The sequence below is a fragment of the Ursus arctos genome, unplaced genomic scaffold (genome assembly GCF_023065955.2).
Source record: "Ursus arctos isolate Adak ecotype North America unplaced genomic scaffold, UrsArc2.0 scaffold_9, whole genome shotgun sequence".
In the NCBI taxonomy this organism is placed as follows: Eukaryota; Metazoa; Chordata; class Mammalia; order Carnivora; family Ursidae; genus Ursus; species Ursus arctos.
The window spans coordinates 64,089,875-64,111,916 of NW_026623111.1; the positions used below are offsets into that span (position 1 = coordinate 64,089,875).

General features: G+C 44.9%; 1 protein-coding gene across 1 annotated transcript in view; it reads right to left on the reverse strand.

The window, feature by feature from the left end:
• Nucleotides 1-1,111: 1,111 nt before the first annotated feature.
• The window catches only part of SCD5 (stearoyl-CoA desaturase 5), a 139,167-nt gene continuing 118,236 nt past the window's right edge, over nucleotides 1,112-22,042 (reverse strand). The window contains exons 4-5 of the mRNA XM_026509866.4: nucleotides 6,541-6,773; nucleotides 1,112-2,609 (exon numbers count right to left, since the gene is read on the reverse strand). Coding sequence (XP_026365651.1) covers nucleotides 2,419-2,609; nucleotides 6,541-6,773 — 424 coding nt within the window. The 3' untranslated portion in view covers nucleotides 1,112-2,418. The remainder of the gene's footprint in view (nucleotides 2,610-6,540; nucleotides 6,774-22,042) is intronic.

The following is a 22,042-nucleotide window of genomic DNA, read 5'->3' on the forward strand; positions in this document are numbered from 1 at the left end:
AGGTGGATGTGTCTGAAATAAGCCTTGTAGGACACAGGAGATTAAGGACAGGGCATCCCCTTACTTTAAACTGATCCTCTCAAAAAAATGTAGCAACCTCTCCAGGGCCACTTTGGATAGTCTTGGGAGATACGTCCCAGGGTTACTTTCTTCCCTTAGATGCTGCTGAGACTGCGGGGAATGTTAACATGGAAGACTCTAGAGTGATCTAACCTCTTTCCACTCCTTCAACAAAATCATCCCAATTCTCATTCATGGGCACTGCTGCAGATAAATACATGGCTCTTGGATTCAGAAGAGTGAGGTTCTGGATTTATTTGGACTAGATGCGGAATATCCTCCTTTCGTGAGAAGGCTTCAAATAGTTTTTTCCGAATATAGCCTTTCCTATTAATGGGAAAGCAATAAGATTGGTACATTTAAGGGTCAAAGAGTCATGGAAATATTCCCAATTGGAAATATTCCCAATCATTTTAGGTCATGTTGATACAAACTCAACTCGGAATACAGTTACACCCCACCAATACTCCATCAAGGTCTCAGCAACGCATGGCCACAGTATGAAGCAGCTGGTAGATGCCGCAGTCATACCCAGAGGGTCCAATGGCTGGAATCCCACTCAATGGCAGGCAGGCCAAGAAGTCTGTATCTAATGGCAGGGGCACAGGTGCTTCGAGACAAAGGCAGGGCAGAGAGGGAGGCAGCACAAGGGAGAAGTTGAAAGGCAGGACTGGAGGGGGAGCTGAGCCCATCTCCTGTGCCTCTGTCTCTCCTAGTGGGGCCCGCTGGGGCTCGGGGAAGGAAGGTGTCCTTCATGCTCTTTTGGGTGACAGGTAGGAGTAGAGGTGCCCATTCGTCAGCTGAAAGCAGCACAGGTGACCATATTGGTGAGTGAGAAGTGGGGAATGACACCGCTGGGGGTTCTGCATTCCACATAAAACTAGCCAGTTTTCCCTCTGGCCTAGGGCTGATGGGATACAGGAGGTCTGGTCTTAGGGGCATTGTTAGTCCAGCGAGTCAATCAAATGGAAATCATATGGTCGTCATGGAGCATCACGTGCCCTTGAGAGAACATCCTCCGAACAACATTTAAGTACCTGGTCAAGAACACCAACGAATTCATAATCATTTATTGTAAATCACTCATAGTTTATACATTATTAATGGCAAAATAACACTGTTAAACACCTGCCGGATGAAGAACTTCATTATGACGATTTCCTACTGGTATCACTTCTTTTTTCAAAAATTTTCAATTCCTACTTCTTTCCTGAAAAGATCTGTCTTCGAAGTGCTCCAACATCTTTCTTTTGCTCTAACAGCTAACACAAAGGGCACGCTGTCCCATTAATTCAACATGCTCTTTACAAGGCAACTTAACACACGAAAATTTTTTTAATCCAGAAGCTACATAATGATCACTTTCTATTTTGCTGCAAAGTCAATGAAGGCTGCATGCAGGGGCAACATTAGCAGACACTGAGTTCTAGATAACTCGGTTATTAAGATCTGATGGCCTGGTGTGGAAAATTAATATGCTTATTTAGCAGGAGTCACGAAAGTACATGCATCAGTGGCTGGGATCAATTAGAATATAAATTAGGTGTCTAAACATTTAAATGAGAGCTTAATTGGAGCTTAATTTTATGCTTGGCACATCTGAGTTACACACCTTTAAAATGACAATAGCGAAGACACAAAATCAAGCACCTCGATAGGCACTGATTTATAGGGTGGGCTGGGCGTCATCGGACCACAAACGAGCTGGGGAGCGGACAGATCTCTTCTGAAGCAAAGACAGTGGAGCATTAATAAGCTGTAAATAGGGCCAAAAAAAAAAAAAAAAGAGAGAGAGAGAGAGCCATTTCCTGTATTGTCATTTTTTTAAAGTGTTCAATTCTCTGTTTTAAACAACAACACAACATGCACACAGGCGTGCACACGCAGTAATTACAAAGCAGAAACATTCTTTAGTTACTTAGACCCTCTCTTTTGTCTTCTACCCTGTCTCTCTGCTCCTTCAGATAATGGGTTTAAAGACAGTGCTGGGTTAACCGGTAGAAAAAGAAGACCAATACTCTCCTGAATCACACCGAGAGAATATTAAGCTTCCTTCATCCTGTCAGGGTCAACATCACGTACAAGCACGTAACCATATGTGTTTCACGGACTGTAGCTACAGCGACTAAATCACGTGTTCACACCCTAATGTTAAATCATAGTTATGTTGACGTTAAAAATTTTTTTTCGTTGATAGCTGACGTTATTTTGAGACAAACAGAAAGTTCCCAAACCACACAGATTCTGTTCCCTCCCTACCCTCTACCCCCTCCCACATCCAATGAACAAGAGAACTATAGTAATGAGAACCATGAACTAAGGTGTCAATGGCAGACATGTTGGATGGTGGTTCCACGTTCAAGTGCTGCCATCTCCAGTCTTGGCTTTCCGGGCCTCGATCATCAGCTTGGTTGCCCGTTTGCGGTCAGTGGCCAGCCCCAGCCAACACATGAGGTCAATGAACCAAGTGGTTGGGTTGAAATTTAAGCCAAATTCACTTGCGGAGTAGTCAAAGGGAAAGGTGTGGTGGTAGTTGTGGAAGCCTTCACCTGGAAGACAAAGTGGGCATTGAAAGAACCCATCTCCACCTCTCTGCACAGATTTATTCCACCACCCCCCCTCATTTATTGAGGGTCTACCATGTGCAAGACACTATGTCAGGCTCTGTGGGGAGCAGAAGACTTGGTGTCTGCCCTTAGGAAGAATTTACTTAGTCGACTAGAGTAACTAGGAACAGAAAAATAACAAGAAAGTTAATCAGCATAGAGTCACGAGATTAATCTCTCCATATGAATTGTAGATATGCTACCATGATTTCAGAGCTGTACTTTGTAAATGAAATGCTAAATGGCTGATAACAGGTCCTCATTTTGGTGTTTGTTCATAAAAGGAAAATAGCCTCTGTGGGCTGGGGAATTAAAGGAAGGCTCTTCGGGAGAGCCGGGAAGACTCAAACGGGCATCGCTGAGATGGGCAAGCAAATGGGGGAGGGGAGCTTTACATGTTCCAAATCAGCCTGCGTATTATTCCATCCCTCCCGGTGAACAGCTTTTCCTCCCTTACTTTTTTTTTTTTTTTAATTAAAGTGTTTGAGGAGGGATCTCAGGGCTTCTTTCATTTGACTTTTTAAAATAGCTTTATTGAGATATAATTCACCATATAATTCATCCATTTGAAGTGCAATTCAATGGCTTTTAGTATTCTCACAGAGTTATGCATCCATCACCACAGTGAATTTTATAACTTTTTTTTAAAAAAGATTTTATTTATTTATTCGACAGAGATAGAGGCAGCCAGCGAGAGAGGGAACACAAGCAGGGGGAGTGGGAGAGGAAGAAGCAGGCTCATAGAGGAGGAGCCTGATGTGGGGCTCGATCCCAGAACGCCGGGATCACGCCCTGAGCCGAAGGCAGACGCTTAACCGCTGTGCCACGCAGGCGCCCCAACATTTTCATTACCTAAAAGAAAGCGCCACACTCCCGAGCTGCCATCCCCCAGCCGTTCCCCCATGCCTCCAGCCCTGCTCTCCTTCTCTGTCATGGTTCATTTTACGTGTTGACCTGCCTGGCCAGAGCTTGCCAGATGAAACATTGCTACGAGGCGTGTCTGTGCGCGTGTCTCCAGCGGAGATGAGCATTTGAACCAGTGACTCAGTAAAGCAGATTACCCTCCCCGGTGGGGGAGGGCATCACTCAGTCTGTGAAGAGCCTCAACAGAACAAACGGTGGAGGGAGAGGAATTCGCCCCTTTTTTTCTGACTCATTGACTGAACTGGAACATCTCTCTCGTCTTCTCCGGCCCTCAGACTGGGATTTACATCATCTGTTCCCCTGGTTCCCAGGCCTCCGGACTCTGATTTAATTATACCGCTGGCTTTCCTGGGTCTCCAGCTTGCAGAGAGCAGACTGTGGGATTTCTCAGCTCCCATAATCCTGTGAGCCAGCTCCTCATAATAAATCTCCCCGCTTCCCTGACCCTTCCCCTTCCCCCTCTCTCTATATCTACACACATGTGTATATACGGATATCAACATATATACACACACAGAAATAGGATTATCTATTTATAGCCTACAAATATATACATATGTATATTTTTTTATTTCTATAGATATCCTACTGTTTAGGATATATATCCCCCATATATATGGGGATTTATTATGAGGAACATATAATATGTATATATTACAGTATATACAACAACTGTATGGTGTATGTATGTAATAGCGTTACATACGTAAAGGTAGATATATGTGTATATATATGCGTAGTGTGTATGTGTGTGTATACATATATACGTGTGTGTATATATATGTATGTGTATATATATACTGATTCCATTTCCTAGAGAACCTAATGCAATCTCTATAGACTTGTCTATTCTGAACATTTCATATAAATGAAATCATACAATATGTGACTTTGTGACTGGCATCTTTCACTTAACATAATGTTTTCAAGTTTGTAGCAGGTATCAGTACTTCATTTATTTTTATTGCCAAATACTATTTCATTGTATGGACGTACCCTTTGTATTTATCCATTCATCAACTGATGGACATTTGGATGATTTCCACTTTTTGGCTATTATGAATGATATTGCTATGAATGGTCATATACAAGTTTTTGTGTGGACATATGTTTTTATTTCTCTTCTGTATAAATCTGGGAGTGGAGTTGCTGGATCATATGGTAACTCTTTTTAACCATTTGAGGAATTGCCAGATTCCTCCTTTACTTCTTTTTTTTTTTTAAGATTTATTTATTTATTTGGGAAAGAGAGAGAGAGCACGGGCAGGGAGGGAGAGAGAACCCTGGATGTACTCCCCATCTACCACACGGTCAGATGTAACAGGAGCCTTCCCAGGACCTTAATGAAGAAAACTAACTAGGAGCCCACTGTTGACCTGGGCGGACTGAAAACTGATACCCCACTCTTCAGGGCCTGTGCCATGGCCACAGTCCTTGGGTTTTCTGGCCCACTGTTCCTACGTAAGATGTAAGTCCATCTTGTCCCCCCTTTATCTTCTGAAGAGCTGCAGTGGGGGAGCCACATCCAGTGTTGACTCTGAGAGCAGACAGGAGAGGGCACATGGGTCACTCAGTCTGTTAAGCGCAACTCTTGATTTGGGGTCAGCTCATGATCTCAGGGTCATGGGATCGAGCACTGCATTGGGCTTGGTGCTCAGCACGGAGTCTGCTGGAGATTCTCTCTCTTCCTCTCCCTCTGTTCCTCCCCCAGCTCACTCTCTTTCTCTTCCTCTCTCTCTCTCAAAATAAATAGAAAAAAAAAAAAGGTGAAGGGTGTGGAGGAGGAAGTAGTAGAAGCATCAGAAACTCTTTTCAAGACACTTTTCTCTCTGCTTAGCCAGTGTTCCCATAGCTGAATTTGGTGTTTATTCCATCTTGGATTGCTCTTGTCCACACAAGATCCCTGGGGTCTTAGTAAGCACGTGACCTAACAATGTGGTGGCCGAAACTCCTTGCTAGGGGTGCAGAGGCCGTGTTACTTAACTGTAGGACCTTCCTTTGCTGGTGTGATCTCCATGCTCAAGGCTCAGCTTACCAAGAAGCCCTGGTTGCCTCCATAAGCCTATGGCTAAGGTTTATTATTACTTACTGCGTGCCAGCCACAGTGACGGCTTTAATGGGTATTAACACCTATAATCCCCACATCTCTGAGCTAGGTGCTATAATTATCCCCATTTTAAAATCAAGGATGTCAATGTAGAGAAGGGACAAGCAACTTGCTTAAGATCACAAAGCTAGGAATAAAAACAACATTACTGAGGCTTCTTTCATGCTAAGCACTGCTGCAAAGACTATGAATTAGCTCACCTAACCCTCCCATGACCCCAGGAGCAGTAAATGCTACTATCATCTTCGCTTGACAGAGGAAGACGCAAGGTGTGGAGGAACCAGATAACCTGCCCGGAGAGTAAGTGGAGGAACCAAAATTCAACCAGACTCGTCAGAATCCAGAGGCCTTGCTCTTAACCATCTTGTGGCACCGTGAGATGCCACACTCTTGTTTCTTCCCATCTCTCTGTTTGAAGGCCTTTTTTCTTATGGTCAGTCAAATGATTGGACAGCCGAGGCTAGAATGGTCAAGGCAGTTTGAAAGAAAAGTCAGCTGCTATGCCTCCTTTAGGAACATTTCCATAGTAAAAATAAATAGCTACTAATTACTGATCACTTACTGTATGACAGACATTGTCCTAAGCCACGTACATATAGTAGCTTACTTAATCTCCATGACATCTCTATGAAGTAGGCATCACGATTCCCATTTCACAGATGAGAAAACTCTAAATCGGAGAGATTAGGTGACTTGTCCAAGAGCCAGGATTCTAACACCAAAGCCCAAGTTCATCCCACCTGACTCCCTTCCACTCCCTCTCGTTACAGATTCCAGGAAACCATTGGAAAGCCAAGAAAGTCCGAGCTGCTGTACTTCCCGTTGGCTCTCCCCACTACTCACCGATGGCACCCAGAGTGACGAGTGGGTTCTGCCGAGGGCTGATGTGCTTGTCGTAGGGCCGGTTTCCGTACATGTGGGCAGCACTGTTGACCAGCCAGGTGATGTTGAGGGAGATGGTATAGCGGAGGATGGAAGCCAAGAAGTAGGAATTCCAGAGACTCTCCCCCCAGACGCACCAGGGCACCAGCGTGGGGATCGTGAAGCACATGAGCAGCACGGTGACCTTATAGTACCTGGAAGGCAGGACAGCAGCTAGCGTGGGCCCCTGTTGACAGTGCAGGGACAGGCTGAGCAAGCTACAGGAAAAGGTGGGAAACGTGCCAGTCGGCTCCTTCAATTCTTTCTGTAGAGGGAACACCCTGTTGCATGTCACTCTGAGCAGGGGTCACAAACCCATGTACCTACAAGGGCTAGGCAGAGAATCCAAAGTGGATTTAGGTTGGGTAGAATGTTCTGGGAGGTGGTAGGGCCTGTAGCATACTTCCAAAAAATTTCAATAGCCAACAATCCATGTAGTGCTGGTGAGACCCATGTATCTCAGAGCTACATTTCTCCTACAGGTCACCAGTTTGACAGTTCATCCCTACTTCTTTCACCTGTCAATCAACTGGATAATCAGATTTCCTCCAATGATTTCAAGAAACATGCATTTCTTGAATAATTTCCAGACACACAATTCCTTGCTAGCTTAGCTTGGTACAAAGGTAAACAATCCAATCCCCTCTCAAAAATGTTCTCTGTTCATTGGAGATTCCATTCCAAGCCAGCATAAACAAATAAACAATAAGGCTAGTCACAAGCATGGCCACGTAAAAAGTCATCTTTACAAAGAAACCATCAGTAGTTTGACTGTATCCCAGTGACTTGAAAATGGGTGCTGATGGGTTCACCTGTTGCCCAATAAAAAACAAATTTTATGGGAACTGACACTTATGTGCAGCTAGCAATCTGCAAAACACACTTACATACATGATTTGCACATGGAATCATGTAAGTGGAAAGAGGGTGCTTGGGAGGCCAGATGAGTGGGCTGTAGCTAGAGGGGCAAAGACAACAGACAATGAAGGGACTGGTGCTCTTACATTGGGCTCCCTGGAGTCACATGCAGAAGGCTTTTGGAGACGCTTTAAAAAAAAAAAAAGATTTTATTTATTTATTTGAGAGAGAGAGCATGGGTGGGGGCAGAGGGATAAACAGACTCCCTGCTGAGTGGGGAGCCCAGTGCGGGGCTCCATCCCAGGATCTCGAGATCATGACCTGAGCCGAAGGAGACGCTTAACCGGCTGAGCCACCCTGGAGCCCCAAGACTGCTCTTGAGAGATACTTGAAGGAAGGGAGGCAGGTTGGCCCGAGGCAGAAGCTCACCTACAATGGGTTTTGGCTGATCCAAAGGGAACCTGTGGGGCTGGATGTCCCTTTAAAGTTGTCCCAAACTGATAGGTGTCCCCGCATCATCGAGCCTTTGGCCTCGAGGTGCACCCTGGGAGGGGTGAACCCTGGGACAGAGCAGTTCCATGTGGGCAAGAACAGCAGCTGCAGGCCGGGAGCATCAGCTGAGGAGGGGATCTGGGAGAAGCACGCAGGTACTGGCCAAGGCGCTGGGAATTGGTGGCGAATGTGTGAAGGGGGGGGGTTCTGAAGGGAAAATGGAAGAGGTGCCCAGAGCCATGGGTCTGCTGCTGCTCCTTGTGTGCCCCTAGGAGGTGGAAATGAGGCAGCTGTACATTGCCAACAGAAGGCGTTTTGCAACTTAAGAAGTTTCTTCCCTTCCTCCACTCTCTGGGTCACAGTCCAGTACCTTTGACAAGAGCCTGTCCTGGGACACCTGGGTGGCTCAGTTGGTCAAGCGTCTGCCTTCAGCTTAGGTTATGATCTTGGGGTCCTGGAATTGAGCCCCCGTTCGGGCTCCTGACTCCCCCTCTCCCACTCATGGTCTCTCTCTCTCTCTCTCAAAATAAGGAAATAAATAAAATCTTAAAAAAAAAAGAAAAGAAAAGAGCCTCTCCTAGTTCTGATCTGAGCCATTGTCTTGGCCCCTCATTTTGCTCCTGGAAAGAAGAAGGAGAAAGAAAACACACGTTGAGGGGTTCCTCTACGATGGGCACCAGGCTAAGCATCTCACAGGCCTTCTCTCACTTACTCCTCCCAGCAGTCTTGGGATAGACAGTGAGGACCCCAGGGCTTAGGGAGGTGCCATGGTTCCCTCAGGAAGAGGCCAGGCCCTTGCTCTGGCTCTCGGCTCTGTCCCAAACCTCCGGAATTCGCAGCTCACAAGACTCCGCTTCCACTCACACCCTGCCCCTGCCTATTTCATCCAAACTTCTTAGGGAAGCCACCTGCCAGCCTGGGCTCTGGCTCTAATGGCTCTGCTGTGGAGGGAGAGCCCCAGCAAAGGAGCTTCCCAAGTGGGAGGAGAAAAAAGGCTGGGCTTCACCCCCTAGCATCACCCCTGTCTGGCCAAATGTCCTCTTCCTCAAAGAAAGACACTCTTTAGAAATCACTGCAATAAAGCATTAGCATATTTAATTATAGGGCTATTCTCTGATTGCTCTTCCTGTATTCTGCTAGGATTCCTCGTTGTGTGTTCATTGGAATGAATGGAAGAGGAAGAGATTTTTAGGGGTCACAGAGGGTCTGTATGGGGCTGCCAGTGGCATGGGCCGTGATGCTGATTTCTGCGTCCAAAATTCTCCCCAGCCATCAAACGGACTCGACATATCCTCCCGTTTGCTGAGGACCCTTCCTCTTCTGCCTATTCGCTTCCAGCAGCTTAACAACAGTCACTGGCCTTTTTGCTTCGGAGCAAGTGTGGAGATGGCTCCCTGGCTTCCTTGCTTAATGACACTCAAATCTGAACCCCTAGCCAAAGGCCCACCAGCAAGTCCATGAGGCCTCCAGCTCCTAGTCCTTCCTCATCTGAGGGATTTCCTTTCTTTAGCTGCGGTAGGGAGGAGGTGCAGAGGGGCCACTGACCTCGCTCTGTGTTGTCGCTAAATGGTTTTTTTATGTTGTAAAGCGTCATAGAACAGTAAACTACCCAACTCCGCCACTTCCTAGCTGTGTTATCTTGAGTGAATGATTTAATCGCACTGAGTCCCAGGCTTCTCTTCTGTAAAATGTGGTATTAACAAATTTATTGGGTCCCTACTATGTATATGCCAGTAGTATCATGTTACTAGAGATACAAAGCGAACAAATCAGACAAAAATCCCTGCTCTTGGGGAACAGGGGTATTCTGGTAGGAAGATTTGATAAATATAAATATCATGTATATACTACACAAAAATTTATATATATGTATATTCTAGTAGGAAGAAAGCTAATAAACAATATAGAGAGCATGTTAGTGGTAAATAGTAAGATGATTATAATAAAGCAGAAAAAGAGAATATGAAGTCAAGGGCAGGTGCTGAAATTTAAAATACGGTGTCTAAGGAAGGACTTAGTGATATTATAGCTTTTGAGTAAAGACATGAAAGAAGTGAGAAGTTAGTCGTGTGGCTAAATGGGGCAGAAGTTACCAGGCAGAGCAAACCACAAGCACAAAGACCCCACAGCAGGAGTGTTCCCGGCATATCCAGGGACGAGCAGGGCAGTTGAGGCTGAAGCAGGTGAACAAAGGGAGAATGTAGGAGATGAGAGAAAAATGATGGGTCGAGTCACAGAACATCTGGTGGGTCATCATAAGGGTTTCAACTTTACTCTGAGTGAGATGGAGCCTTGGGCATGTTTGCCTCAAAGGAGTGGGGTGATCTGACTTACATCTTAGCAGGGTCGCCCTGAGTGTTGTGTGGAGAATGGACTGTGGGGGAAGGGGTAGAAGCAGGGGGAGCAATTAGGACACTGCTACAAAATCTGGGCACGAGAGGACGTTGGCTTGGACCAGGACGGGGGTGGTGGGTGTGAGAAAGGGTCAAGTTCTGAATAGATTTTGGAAAATAGAGTGACAGGACTTGTTACCACACCAGCTTGTGGAGAGAAAGGAGTCAAGGATGACACTAAGGATAGAGACGTCATTCGCTGACATGAAGAAGGCTGGAGGGGGAGCTGTTTCGAGCAGCACATGAGGAACTCAAACTTAGACATGTCAGGGGGGAAATGCCCACCACACATTCAAGGGGCAATGTCAAGGCCTTGACGTACAGGTCTAGAAATTAGAGGTGCTCTAGAGAGAAGTTTGATGGGAACAGAAATTTGGAACTCATCAACATATTACTGTACGACACTCACATACGTACATTTTTTCATCTGAGTTCCATAATAGTCCTATGAGGTACTTACTATAACCTCACTTTGTGGGACCTTTCTGGAGTTCCAGAGAGGTCATGGGACTTCCTCAAGGCCATATTGGTTGTACAAAGCATAGGCAGGCTTAAAATACAGTGCATATAACCTGCTACTTCCTTGGCTTACCAAGAACAGGGCACAGGGGGTAGGCGAACTTACCCAGAAGTAAACCAGGCTGGGGCGTGTGACCTAGCCATTGCTCTAAGAGTTGCACATATCCAAATAAAAATATTCTCACCTCAAGGTCGGAATGCTACACTCCAGCTGGACTGAACTTCCCATTCCTCAGGCATCACCTTCTGTCTCCTGTGTCTATGTCCTTGGCCTGGCTTACTTGACGTTTCCAAATATCAGTCTACATATCACCTCCTCCGGGGGGATTGCCTCTGTCCAGCAGGGCAGGCCCTGTCCAGTGTTCCTGCTGCACGTTGTACTGCTCAGCTCTCATACTTGTTGGCTTAGTGGGTGGCCTCAACCCTGACTGCACATTCGAATCAACTAGGTGAACAGTTAAAAATGACTGATGTGGGGAACCCACTGAAGACTGGCTCAATCGAATCGGAACTTCTGTTCTGGGCGCTGATATTTTTAAAGCCTCTCCATGGCAGACATTGAAGGTAGCCTCCCTATAATCCTCCCCCATCCTCTCTTTCTTGCTGGGATGCTCTGAGTTTGTTCAGATATCCAGCTGTTCTCTCTGCAAACACATCTTTCAGGGAATGTGGACTCTATCCATGATGTGAGTCCTGTTTGGTTTGAAGCAATCAACGGTGATCTCATTCACTTTCCCAATAATTAATTAAGGAATTGGTCAATAGTGGTCAATAAGATATGAAGGGAAAATGGGTATAATTTTTAAAAAGGGAAAGAACAAATTTTGGTAAAGATGTAGAGAAATTGGAACCTTCATGCATTGCTGCTGGGAATGTCAAATGGTGCTGCTGTTACCAAAAACAGTTTCTTAAAAGGTTAAACATCAAATTATCATATGACCCGGCAATTCAACTCCTAGGCATATGTTCAGAAGAATGGAAAGCAGGGACTTGAACATATATTTGTATGCCAATGTTAATAGAAGCGTTATCCACAGTAGCCCTTGGGTGGAAACAGCCCAAGTGCCCATTAACAGATGAATGGATAAACAATATTGTGTGTGCATGTGTATATATATACATATATATAATATGTATATGTGTGTCTATATGTGTGTGTGTATATATAATGGAATATTATTCTACCATAAGAAGGAGCACAATTTTTATATATGCTATAACATGCATGGATGGACCTTGGAAACATGCTTAGTGAAATAAAGCAGACGCAGAGGGCAAATATTGTTTATAATTCCACTTACATGAGGTACCTAGAATAGGCATATTCATGAAGACAGAAGGTAGGACAGTTGTTCCTAGGAGCTGGAGGGAAACCCCTGTTTAATGGGTATAGAGCTTTTGTTGGGAATGATGAAAAAGGTTTAGGTATAGATATTGGTGATAGTTATACAACATTGTGATGTACTTAAAGCCGCAGAATTGCACACTTACGGTTAAAGTGATAAATACTCTGTGGTGTATATTTTGCCACAATAAAAAAGAGTGAGATAAGGGAATGTTTTCTCGACCACAGAAAGTCCACACAGGCAGAGGTGGCTTCTCTTTTTTCACAGTGACCCCAGGACCTGCTACGGCCATCTGTGACCGTGAAGGAAGAAGACTGAGAAACAAAACGGACTCCTTAGGTTGACAGAGCAGAAAGATGAAAGTGTCCTTGAATGAGCTACAGAGCGAACCAACCCCAGAGCGGCTTTATCACTGGCATCTTACTCTGGGATGAGCCAGTTGCGTCAGGACCTTCTGGGGAGGAGCTGAGCGCTATCTAGTACACTGTGCTGGATGCTGACGTGCCATCCGGACCCCCTCTCAGGGGACAGTCACTGGCGGTGCTGCTTCCGCTGGAGGGAGCTGCCCTGTGCTAGGTCATTCCCTCTCTTAACAGCCCCATCCAGGGACTAACCTTACGTAAGGGAAGTAGTCCATTGCCCAGGCCTGGTCCCACTGCCTCATCCCTCAATGACTCTGAAGAGTCACCCCAACTTCAGAACCCACCGTATGATGGGGCTGAGGCCTTTGATGGGACCGATGAGGACCCAGCTTCTTCCCTCGCCCACTCCTGTTTCCATCACTTCTTCCGTAGGCGTTGACCCTAAGGACCCTCTCTGGTCCACTTCTTACAACATAGTATCAGCCTTAGAGCCAGCTTCCAGGGTAACCTGTCCTGTGACATGGATATATTGCTGGGCCGAAAGGGTCCAGCGGAAAGCCACTCTCCAGAGCCTAGCACAGGGGCTCGCACAGAGCAGGCACTCCTACTTATTTGTGGAACAATTAAGTGAATGATTCTTTGGTTAATAAATGACAAGCTCTGGGCTTCTCAGGAAAATAAAAACACTACAGTGACTCAGTAGGGCACAGAGCATGAGAGATAAAATGCCAAGGTTTCCAAAAAACACAAACCACACAATAAATGTGCCGCCTGCTTTTAGGTTCCTCATGAGATGCTTATCTCTTGGATTGGTGCCAACACAGGATTGTGAATGTGAAACCAACAACTTGATTAAAGACATTTGTGCGCATCAGGCCCCAAACTCCAGCTTCCAACAAATTTCACTGTGAGGCTTCATAGCTCTGGTTCAGAAGAATAATTTCTGAGCATGATCTTCTAGGTCATTCTCTGAGCTGCCAAATATGGCAAAACGTTGGCAATATTTAACAGCCACTCTAACAGGTTTGGTCTTGGTTTGGAATGTGAGTGCCTCCCTCTCTGTCTTCCTGTGGATACTCAGACCCTGAGATAGGAGAAGACTCCTAGAATCATCAAGGGAGAAAAAGAAAAGGGTTGGTATGAATCCAAGAATGACCCAAGGAACAGTAGTTCTCCTCCACAGATTTGAAACCAGAGACCCACAGTTTGATCTGAAACCCGAGAGCCAAAGCACTCAAGCTCTGGAACAGCCTTCTATTACTCTAAAGTGACAGCTTACAAGAAAAGACCTGCCCCAGATATTGGAAATCTTCCCATTCCCACCACCAGTTCCACAGTGGGAAGATGTTTTTCAGCATTTAGCTCAAGAGAAGAGGTCCATTTACACAATCAAATGCCATCACACACCATGATGCCCCAATCCAAGCAAGTTTCAGTGATAGAAAATGATCAAAGAGATGGGCCCTCATCTTGCAACTTTGTCAACGTTTCGAAGACTAACTTTATTCCAGTAAACTGGATCACAATAAAGAGAACTAAAACATTAAAAAGAGACTCGAGACTTGGGGGCACCTGGGTGGCTCAGTTGGTTGGGCGTCTGACTCTTGGTTTCGACTCAGGTCATGATCTCATGGGTCGTGGGATGGAGCCCACATAGGGCTCCGTGCTGGGTGGGGAGTCTGCTTGAGGATGCTTTCCCTCTGCCCCTCCCTCCACTCTCATGCACATGGGAGCACTCTCTCTGTCTCAAAATAAATAATACATTAAAAAAAAAATAGACTCGAGACCAGAAATTTGCTCTATGGAGAAGAAAGGATTCAGGATTTCTTCCTTTTTTCTCTCCCTACCTCCCAAATCTAAGTGTGCTAAGCATCTTCAAACTCTTTTTTTCTTCAGATGAACAAGAAATTGCTGTTCTCTGCCTACAAGCATTTCCTATTGCTTGACTAACCCTAAGCACAGCAGTCCAGAGCCAGTGGTGTGTGAGCTCTCCAGAGGGAGAACTATGAAAGCGTGAAGGACGGGGAAATAATCTGCCCACTGCTGACTTCGGAGGGGGCTAACCTGAGGATGTGAAAAGAAGTAAACACCACTGTGGGTGAGAGAGAAATTGAAGCCCCACAAATGGATCCTAATGATGAGCGATGAGCTGTCACTGGCATCTTGATTAAACACGTTTGGTTTTGTGATTTCACTTAACGCCTAGCCAGAAATTCATTTTCCCTACAACTTTTGCATCTTGTAGAGAACCAGGCAAAATCAACTGGATGCTTACTAAACATTCATTTAGAGGACAGATAATATGGTCTGGCAGTTTGTAAATGGAATGGAAGGAACTCTCTCTCCCAGCTCCTATGTCCCCTCTGGCATCGCCCAGGAGGTGAAAGATGTGATTCCTCTGGATGCAGATCTGACGATGGAGGCCCCCTGATGGGGAAGCTCTTCGGAATGCTTCAGAAAATCTTCCAGACTCTTCGAATTGTTTGAAAATGGGCTCTGCTGCTGTGCTCTCGGTTTTGCCTCTCTGGTGTTGCAGTGGCTTTAAGTGAGAGAGCTCATGATTACCGCATTTGAAGTGTACCCTAAAAGTCTTGATCATTGCAGATTTGGCTTTGACCCTCAATTAGTCTTGACATCACTTCCCCTGTGCTACTTCATGATAAGCATTCCCGTAGAAGAAAATCTTTTAATTGGACTAACTAGTTGCATAATCGTCATCTTCTTATGCCTCTCCTCCCCAAAGGAGGAAGCAGAGATGGGGAACGACCACTCCACGAAAACATCTTTGGAAATTTGCGAGGCAGTGGGGGAAAGACATATTTTTATCTTCTGTCTGCCTTCAGCTGTATTTGCTTTGAGGTCTGCATGTGGAGGTTAGCTGCATTCATCCCCTTGAATTTAATGTGTCTTCATACAAACAGCTTGCATCCATTCACCGAGCAGCAGTTTAAAAGATAAACACAATCATTTCAGAATTTCAACACAAAGAATTATTTGTACCTCACCAACAATGAAGTGCTTAAGGAGAAGACCCAGGCGTGCTGATTGCTAAGACTGAGTAAGGAGGGTTAAAAGGCTTTTTTGCCTTTTTCAAAGCTTTGTACTTAGATGGCAAGTTTTTTGTGGGCAGGATTTGCCTTGATCCAAGTCCCATCACCCGCAGGTCCTTGAACACAAAGCACTCGTTAACACAGGAGGTGCCCAGTACGCAGCTCGACTGTTGACCTGTGCCACAAGGAGCGAGGGCCACGATCCATCTGCCTTTGGCAAAAGCAATGGAATCAGTTCACTCTCCTAGTGGTTGGATCCTGAGAGCTTCTCTAGTTGCCTCAACACAAGTTTGAGTTGATTAGACCGCTGTTCTCTTCTCTCTCTGGGGCTCTTTGTCTCTGCCTTTGTCTTTCTCTGTCCTTCCTCCCTCCCACTCACCTCGCTCCCTTCCTGATTAGTTATTATCAATTGCTCTTGATAAGAAATAGGAACACAGACTAATTCCTGATGGTATATAGAATAGGATGACTAATATGAAGAATTAAAACCACTTACAAAACAATTTTTTAAACAAAGTTGCTGCATTTCCAGTTTCTCTCACCCTTAAAACGACATTCCATTTTCATCCTTGCTACCTGAGATTAAGTGAGCATTGCACGAAAACACATGACCACTTTTTAAAATCTGGGACCTATGAAATTGTATGCCAACTCTTTTGTGTATTTCCATTTTTGGGGGTTCAAAGTCCACAGCTTTCGTCAAATTCTCAAAGAGATTTTCGATTCCCAAGGCCCCAAACATTTGATGTTGTTGTGGAACTTTGATTTTCTTTGTTTGCTTTAGGATTTGGCCTAGGATTTAGGTAAGAAAATGTAATCAATTTAAGGAAGGGTCAATTTAAAGAATTTAAAGGGGTGCCTGGGTGGCTAAGCTTCTGTGGCTCAGGTCATGATCTCAGGGTCCTGGGATCAGCTCCGTGTCGGACCTGCGTCACCCCATGATGGGCCCCCACGTGGGCTGAGAGTCTGCTTGTCCTTCTCCTCCCTCACCTGTCCCCCCGCTTGTGCCTGTGCCCTCTCTCTCTCTCTCTCTCAAATAAATAAATATCTTTAAAAAAATAAAATAAAATAAAGAATTTAAAGAATAGTACTTTTAAAAATGGGATTGCCCTATCTTTTTTGGCAGTAAAATGTTAAGAGGGATTACAGTGATACTAGATATAAGTAAGTGTGTGTGTGTGTGTGTGTGTGTGTGTGTGTGTGCACTCCCCTGATCATTCTAGCTTATGTATATGTGGACCTTTTGCAGAAAGGACAGTCACCAGCTGACAGAGTTCAACTCTCCACCCCACCCAAGGGAGCAAGTTTAATACCAAACTCCAATCAATGATAAGCTGGTCACAGGCAGCCAGTGTCTGTGCAGGAAAGGAACCAACGGAGTCGCTTCAGCCCCCTTCATGCCCAATATCATCAGCTGCAGCTGAATTGATGAGGTAGGCCAACCATTTTGTTGAGAATGAATAGGCTGATAAAAACACGGCTTCTTCATATCATACATGAAAGCCATGACCCTTGAGCACAACACAAGCTTTCTAGCACATTTCCTAAACTCAAGCTGCACCATCCTTCCAAACTTCCTCAGGCCTTCAAAACTTGGCTCAAATTGATTTCTGCTAGAAAGCCTATCCTGATAAACCCCCTTTCAACTATGGTTATTGCATTATTCAACATCCCATCAGTACAACTGTGCTATAAAAGAAGACTCAAGAAGACAATCATTTTAGATAGTTGAGTTGTCTGACTAGCTGACAGTATAATGTTCAATTACACCAACTTAAAAAAAATTGTATGTGGAAATCATTACCCATTTTTCTGCCTTCTTAATCAGTTTATGGAACAAAACTTGACCTTCCTTGATGGTGATGTCTTATCCTGGGTTCCCCAGAAGGCTGGGCTTAAGACAAAGGCTTATATGCTACTATTTTATAAAAGGAGTTCCGTCCAAGGGAAACAGAATGTGGGAGGCAGGGAGGGTGGGGGAGCTGACAGGAGTGTGTGTCACTGAGCCGGCCGCTGCTTGGTATGTCAGCCTGCTGGGACCGTCTTCCAAAAGACCATATGGATGACTGAGCCTCAGAACAGTCCCTCTGGGAGGAGGATGTGGGAAGAACGTGTCTATCAGAAACCCGCTCCCATTGCTGCCCCCCCACACACAAACTTCTGGATTATGAACGTGGCTGGAAACCACATTTCAGGCATGCTTAGTTAGCATTTGACAAACTCTAGTGAGTTCATAAACCAGAGGTCCATTACAGGCTTCAACTATTTTTATCTCTAATCACCCCCAAAGAGTTTGTAATTAAGATGAGAGAAGTGAATTTTCACTGGTAAAATCAGTGGTTGAAATACGTGCATTGGCTAGAAATACCCTAGGTACTTCTCAGCAGCCTATATTCCTCAGAGCGAAAGCTTTGCTCCGTCCTGCGCCCAACCACTGACAGAATCATGTTGCTGGATTCTGACAAGAAGGTGATACTACTGCTCGGTGCCTTCCCTGCGAGGAGCTCACTGACAGGTCCCAAAGGGCAGGAGGCGACATTTCATCAAGCTTCCAGAGCTTCCTGTGGCTGTTTTTGTCCCTAACTGATAACTGCAGCAGAATCTGGTCTGAGGCAGGATTCTGCTGCAGGGAGAGCCATTTCCTTCCTCCTCCTCTCACACCCGGGGTGGCCAAGGTCAGTGCCCACAGACACGGCCGGAAGTGGTCTGTTGCACGATCTACGTTTCTGTAGTCCTCTCGCCATACCTTTAAGGGTCAGAGGCACCACGAGTCCTGGATAAGATCACGGCTGGTGTGAGGAGACACTGCACGAATGGGCAGTGTGCTCACGGAGCTTCCTTGCCTCGCGCTGGGAGGCTGCTGAGCCCTACTGTGAATGGAGCTACGCCACGGCTGGTGGGCGTGTCCAGGAGCCGCTCACTTCAGCACCTGAGGGTGTGACAGCCTCATACACAAATTAGCACCCCAGAAGCTGGTTCTCTGCTGTGGGTTGTCCAGCACTCCCCATAAACTGGATAGTAAACACACTCCTCAGTCTGAAAGGTATCTTTGGGGGTCCTAGGTGTTCCGTTAGTCTCAGGAAATAGAAAGATGAATGGGACATAGTCACAGTCCTCAAGGAACTTATGGTCTAATGAGAGAGAGATACAAGTGGATCATTTTAATACAACGTGATAAGCAGCAACGTGAGATATGCCCACGAGTCTATGGACCTGATGAGAAGGGGCGCTTCACTCACTCTAGGACAACGAATCTCCAACTCTGGTCTCGGGACGTTTTATGTATTTTAAATATTATTGAGAGCTCCAAAGAACTTTTGTTTATGTGGGGTACATTTATCAATGTTTACTTTAGGGGAAATTAAAACTGAGAAATGTTTCATCAATTTGTTAAATGTTCAATGTTAATGATATAAAATTACATATAATATAAAACAGTATCTATAATATACAAATGCATTTGTTAATATTATAAAAGATGTGGAATTGATTGATTCATTAAAATAATAATAAACCTATTACATGTTAACATAAATAACATTTTTTTGGGAAAAATAACTATATTTTCCAAAACAAAAAAAAGTTTTAGTGTGAAGATGGTGTCATTTACCATAATTGCACATCTCTAATGTCTGGCTTAATAGAAGCAGCTGGATTGACACATCTGCTTCTGCAGTGATTCTGTTGCAATATATTGTTTTGGTGGAAGTCTATGAAGACTGTGCCTCATGCAGATGTGCAGTTAGAAAAGGGAGGACCTCACAGACCTCCTGAAAGGGGCTTAGGGCACCCCCACCCAGAGAGTCCTTGAACTGATGATCTCAGCTTCCTGGATGTGAGTCTTGAAGAATGAGGAAGAGCTGTCTAGGTGAACAAGAAAATTCTAGATCAGGGCTTCTTCAACTGTGCATCCGAATCACTTGGGGTCTGGGGTGGGGCTTGAATCTTGCATTTCTGATAAGCTTCCAGGTGATACTGACCGGCTGGTCCCAGAACCACACTTTGAGTAGCAAGGACCTAGGCCAGAGAAGAGGAGCAGCAAAGGCGGTGTCACAGGGTGGCCTGAAGTGTGAGGGGAATGGCATGGCTTCTAGAGAGTGAAGTACAAGGCGGGAAGTACCAGGACAGAAGGTAAGCAAGCCAGGGAGATAACAGACAGCCGTCACTTTTTGCAAGGGGAAGTCATGAAAAGGTTTTAAGCAGGAGGCGACTCTGGCCCACACGTAAGTAAGCATCATTTCTTATTCTGAATAACTCAGAACTGCAATAAATACGAAACATACACGCAAAGGAAGTGGGCAATAGGATGAAGTGGAGGAAGAAGAAAGATAATATTCCCGATACAACATAGCTTACTAGAAAAAGCACGTGTCTTGTTTGGACTTGGACAGAGCTTGCTTAAACTCCTGCTTTGCCATTTACAAAATGTTACTGAGTCAGCTTCTCGAAGGCTGAGATTCCATCACGTGTAAAGATCAGAGAGATCCGAGTTGCACGCACAGAGAATGGTCTGCTACCTTGTGAGTACTCACTGTACTGAAATCCATACGATAAAGGATGTTATAGAGATAATAAAAAATAACAACTAGAAGCGATTATTGTTATTCTAAGACTAGATACAGGCTTGAAACAAGACACCCAAGCTTATTAGAATTTTGTATTTTCAAGAGCAAAAAGATTCTGAGTGAGAACATGAGGGGAATCACCTAAACGTAAATGGTTTGCCTATTTGCACGCCGGGTAGCGTGAGCTCAGGCTATGCACAGCGATGGAGGGGGCAGGCCGGCAACTGCGGGAGAAGGACCTCAGGTCCCATGATTGTCATCCTTTCTGGCAAGACAACTGGGACCCAAATTTTCAATACGAAATTTGAATGGCTTAAGTTGTAGTCTCCCCGCTCCCCTTTCTCTCGACCTGGTAGTACTTGGTTCAGATAATAATGAGCACGAGCACAAAGAGCACAGAGAAAAAGAGTCATGTTTGCATTTTAAACAGAGCCATCCCAGTTTCAAAAATCTGTGTGTGAGCACCCGCATGAGAAGGACTTCCTTCATTTCTATTCCTCTTTTTCTCTGGAAGCCTTTGGCCTTGAAGATCCAGAAATCCCCTCGTCACCACCTGTGATTCTGAGACTCTCCATAGCTCATTCTTGCCCTGAAACATCAGTTATTAAGTTCCAGGTGGTGCATTGCTTTCTCAATCCCCTGAAACAGATATTGGCTCTCCGATTGTAAATGAACGTTTTCATTATCCTAAACATCAGGTTCTTAGTTGGACAGAATTTGAAAGGCTGTTCATTTATCTTGAAATACATGTAGATATATGGGGTTTGTCTAAATCTCTTGATAGTTAGGACATCTGAGTAATTGTTTTTCTTTATTTTAAAATGATAGACAAGATAAGAGTAGGTTTATAAGAGAACGCCAAGTGTCAGAAGAGATAGCACACTTCAGCTGAGTCAATGAGCATGTTTTGACAAATCACATTATCTCAGCACTAAGAGGCTTTGTATCTGTGTGACAGAATTGTTTTGTTTTATATGAAAATAGGCAGTGTGAGGAGAGATAAAAGTGACTTGGACAGGGAGACAGTTCAAAGCTGATTTCTGACAAGGATTTCCTCAGCCAGTGCACTGACCGTAATTTCTTTGATTTTTCTTTAACCAGGAATTCATCCTTTTTAATCTTCGTAATTTCAGTATTTTAGACTAAGAATTTGACTCTTAGAACATCCTTTGCATCAAGGTATGCTCCCCAGGAAGGGAGCATTCACCTATGCTCCTGTTTGTTCATTCATTCATTTATTTTTTAATTTTCTGAACCCGTGGAAGCATTTCTTTGAGAAAATCAAGGAGGGAGGAAGGTGAGTCTTTAATCTCTAAGGCTGATTAAGTCAGCTGTCTCGCTGGGGCTTCTCCGTTGGAGCCCTCTGCCTCTGGGCAACCACTTCCATGACATCCTTTCCAGGTGTGGTGTCCCGTGGTGCTGCGAAAATTCTGGGCACCTTGACAGTTCCTGCTGTTCACCTGGGGTATCTAGGGAGGGGAGATGAGGTGTCTGCGTATCTACTCCCTGTCCCTCTCACTGGGATAAAAACTCGGCGATGCCTGTCAACAATAACCACAAAAATTGCAGAATGTCAAGGAATAAACTGAACACAAAACATCTGAGATCTGTATTTAGAAAACTAGGAGCACTGACTGAAGGATGTAAAAGAAGTTGTAACAAAGGGATAGACTCTATCCCGGGGGAGAATGAGAGTGTCAGAGAAGGCCGTGAACCATCACTTCATGTGGACCTCAAGGACCTCCTTCTACCCTTCTCTCTTTTACTGTGCTTTCCCTCAACTGCTTTCAGGTACGGACTTGGAGGCCTCTGGCTATTTTGTAAGTATGTGTTTTTCTT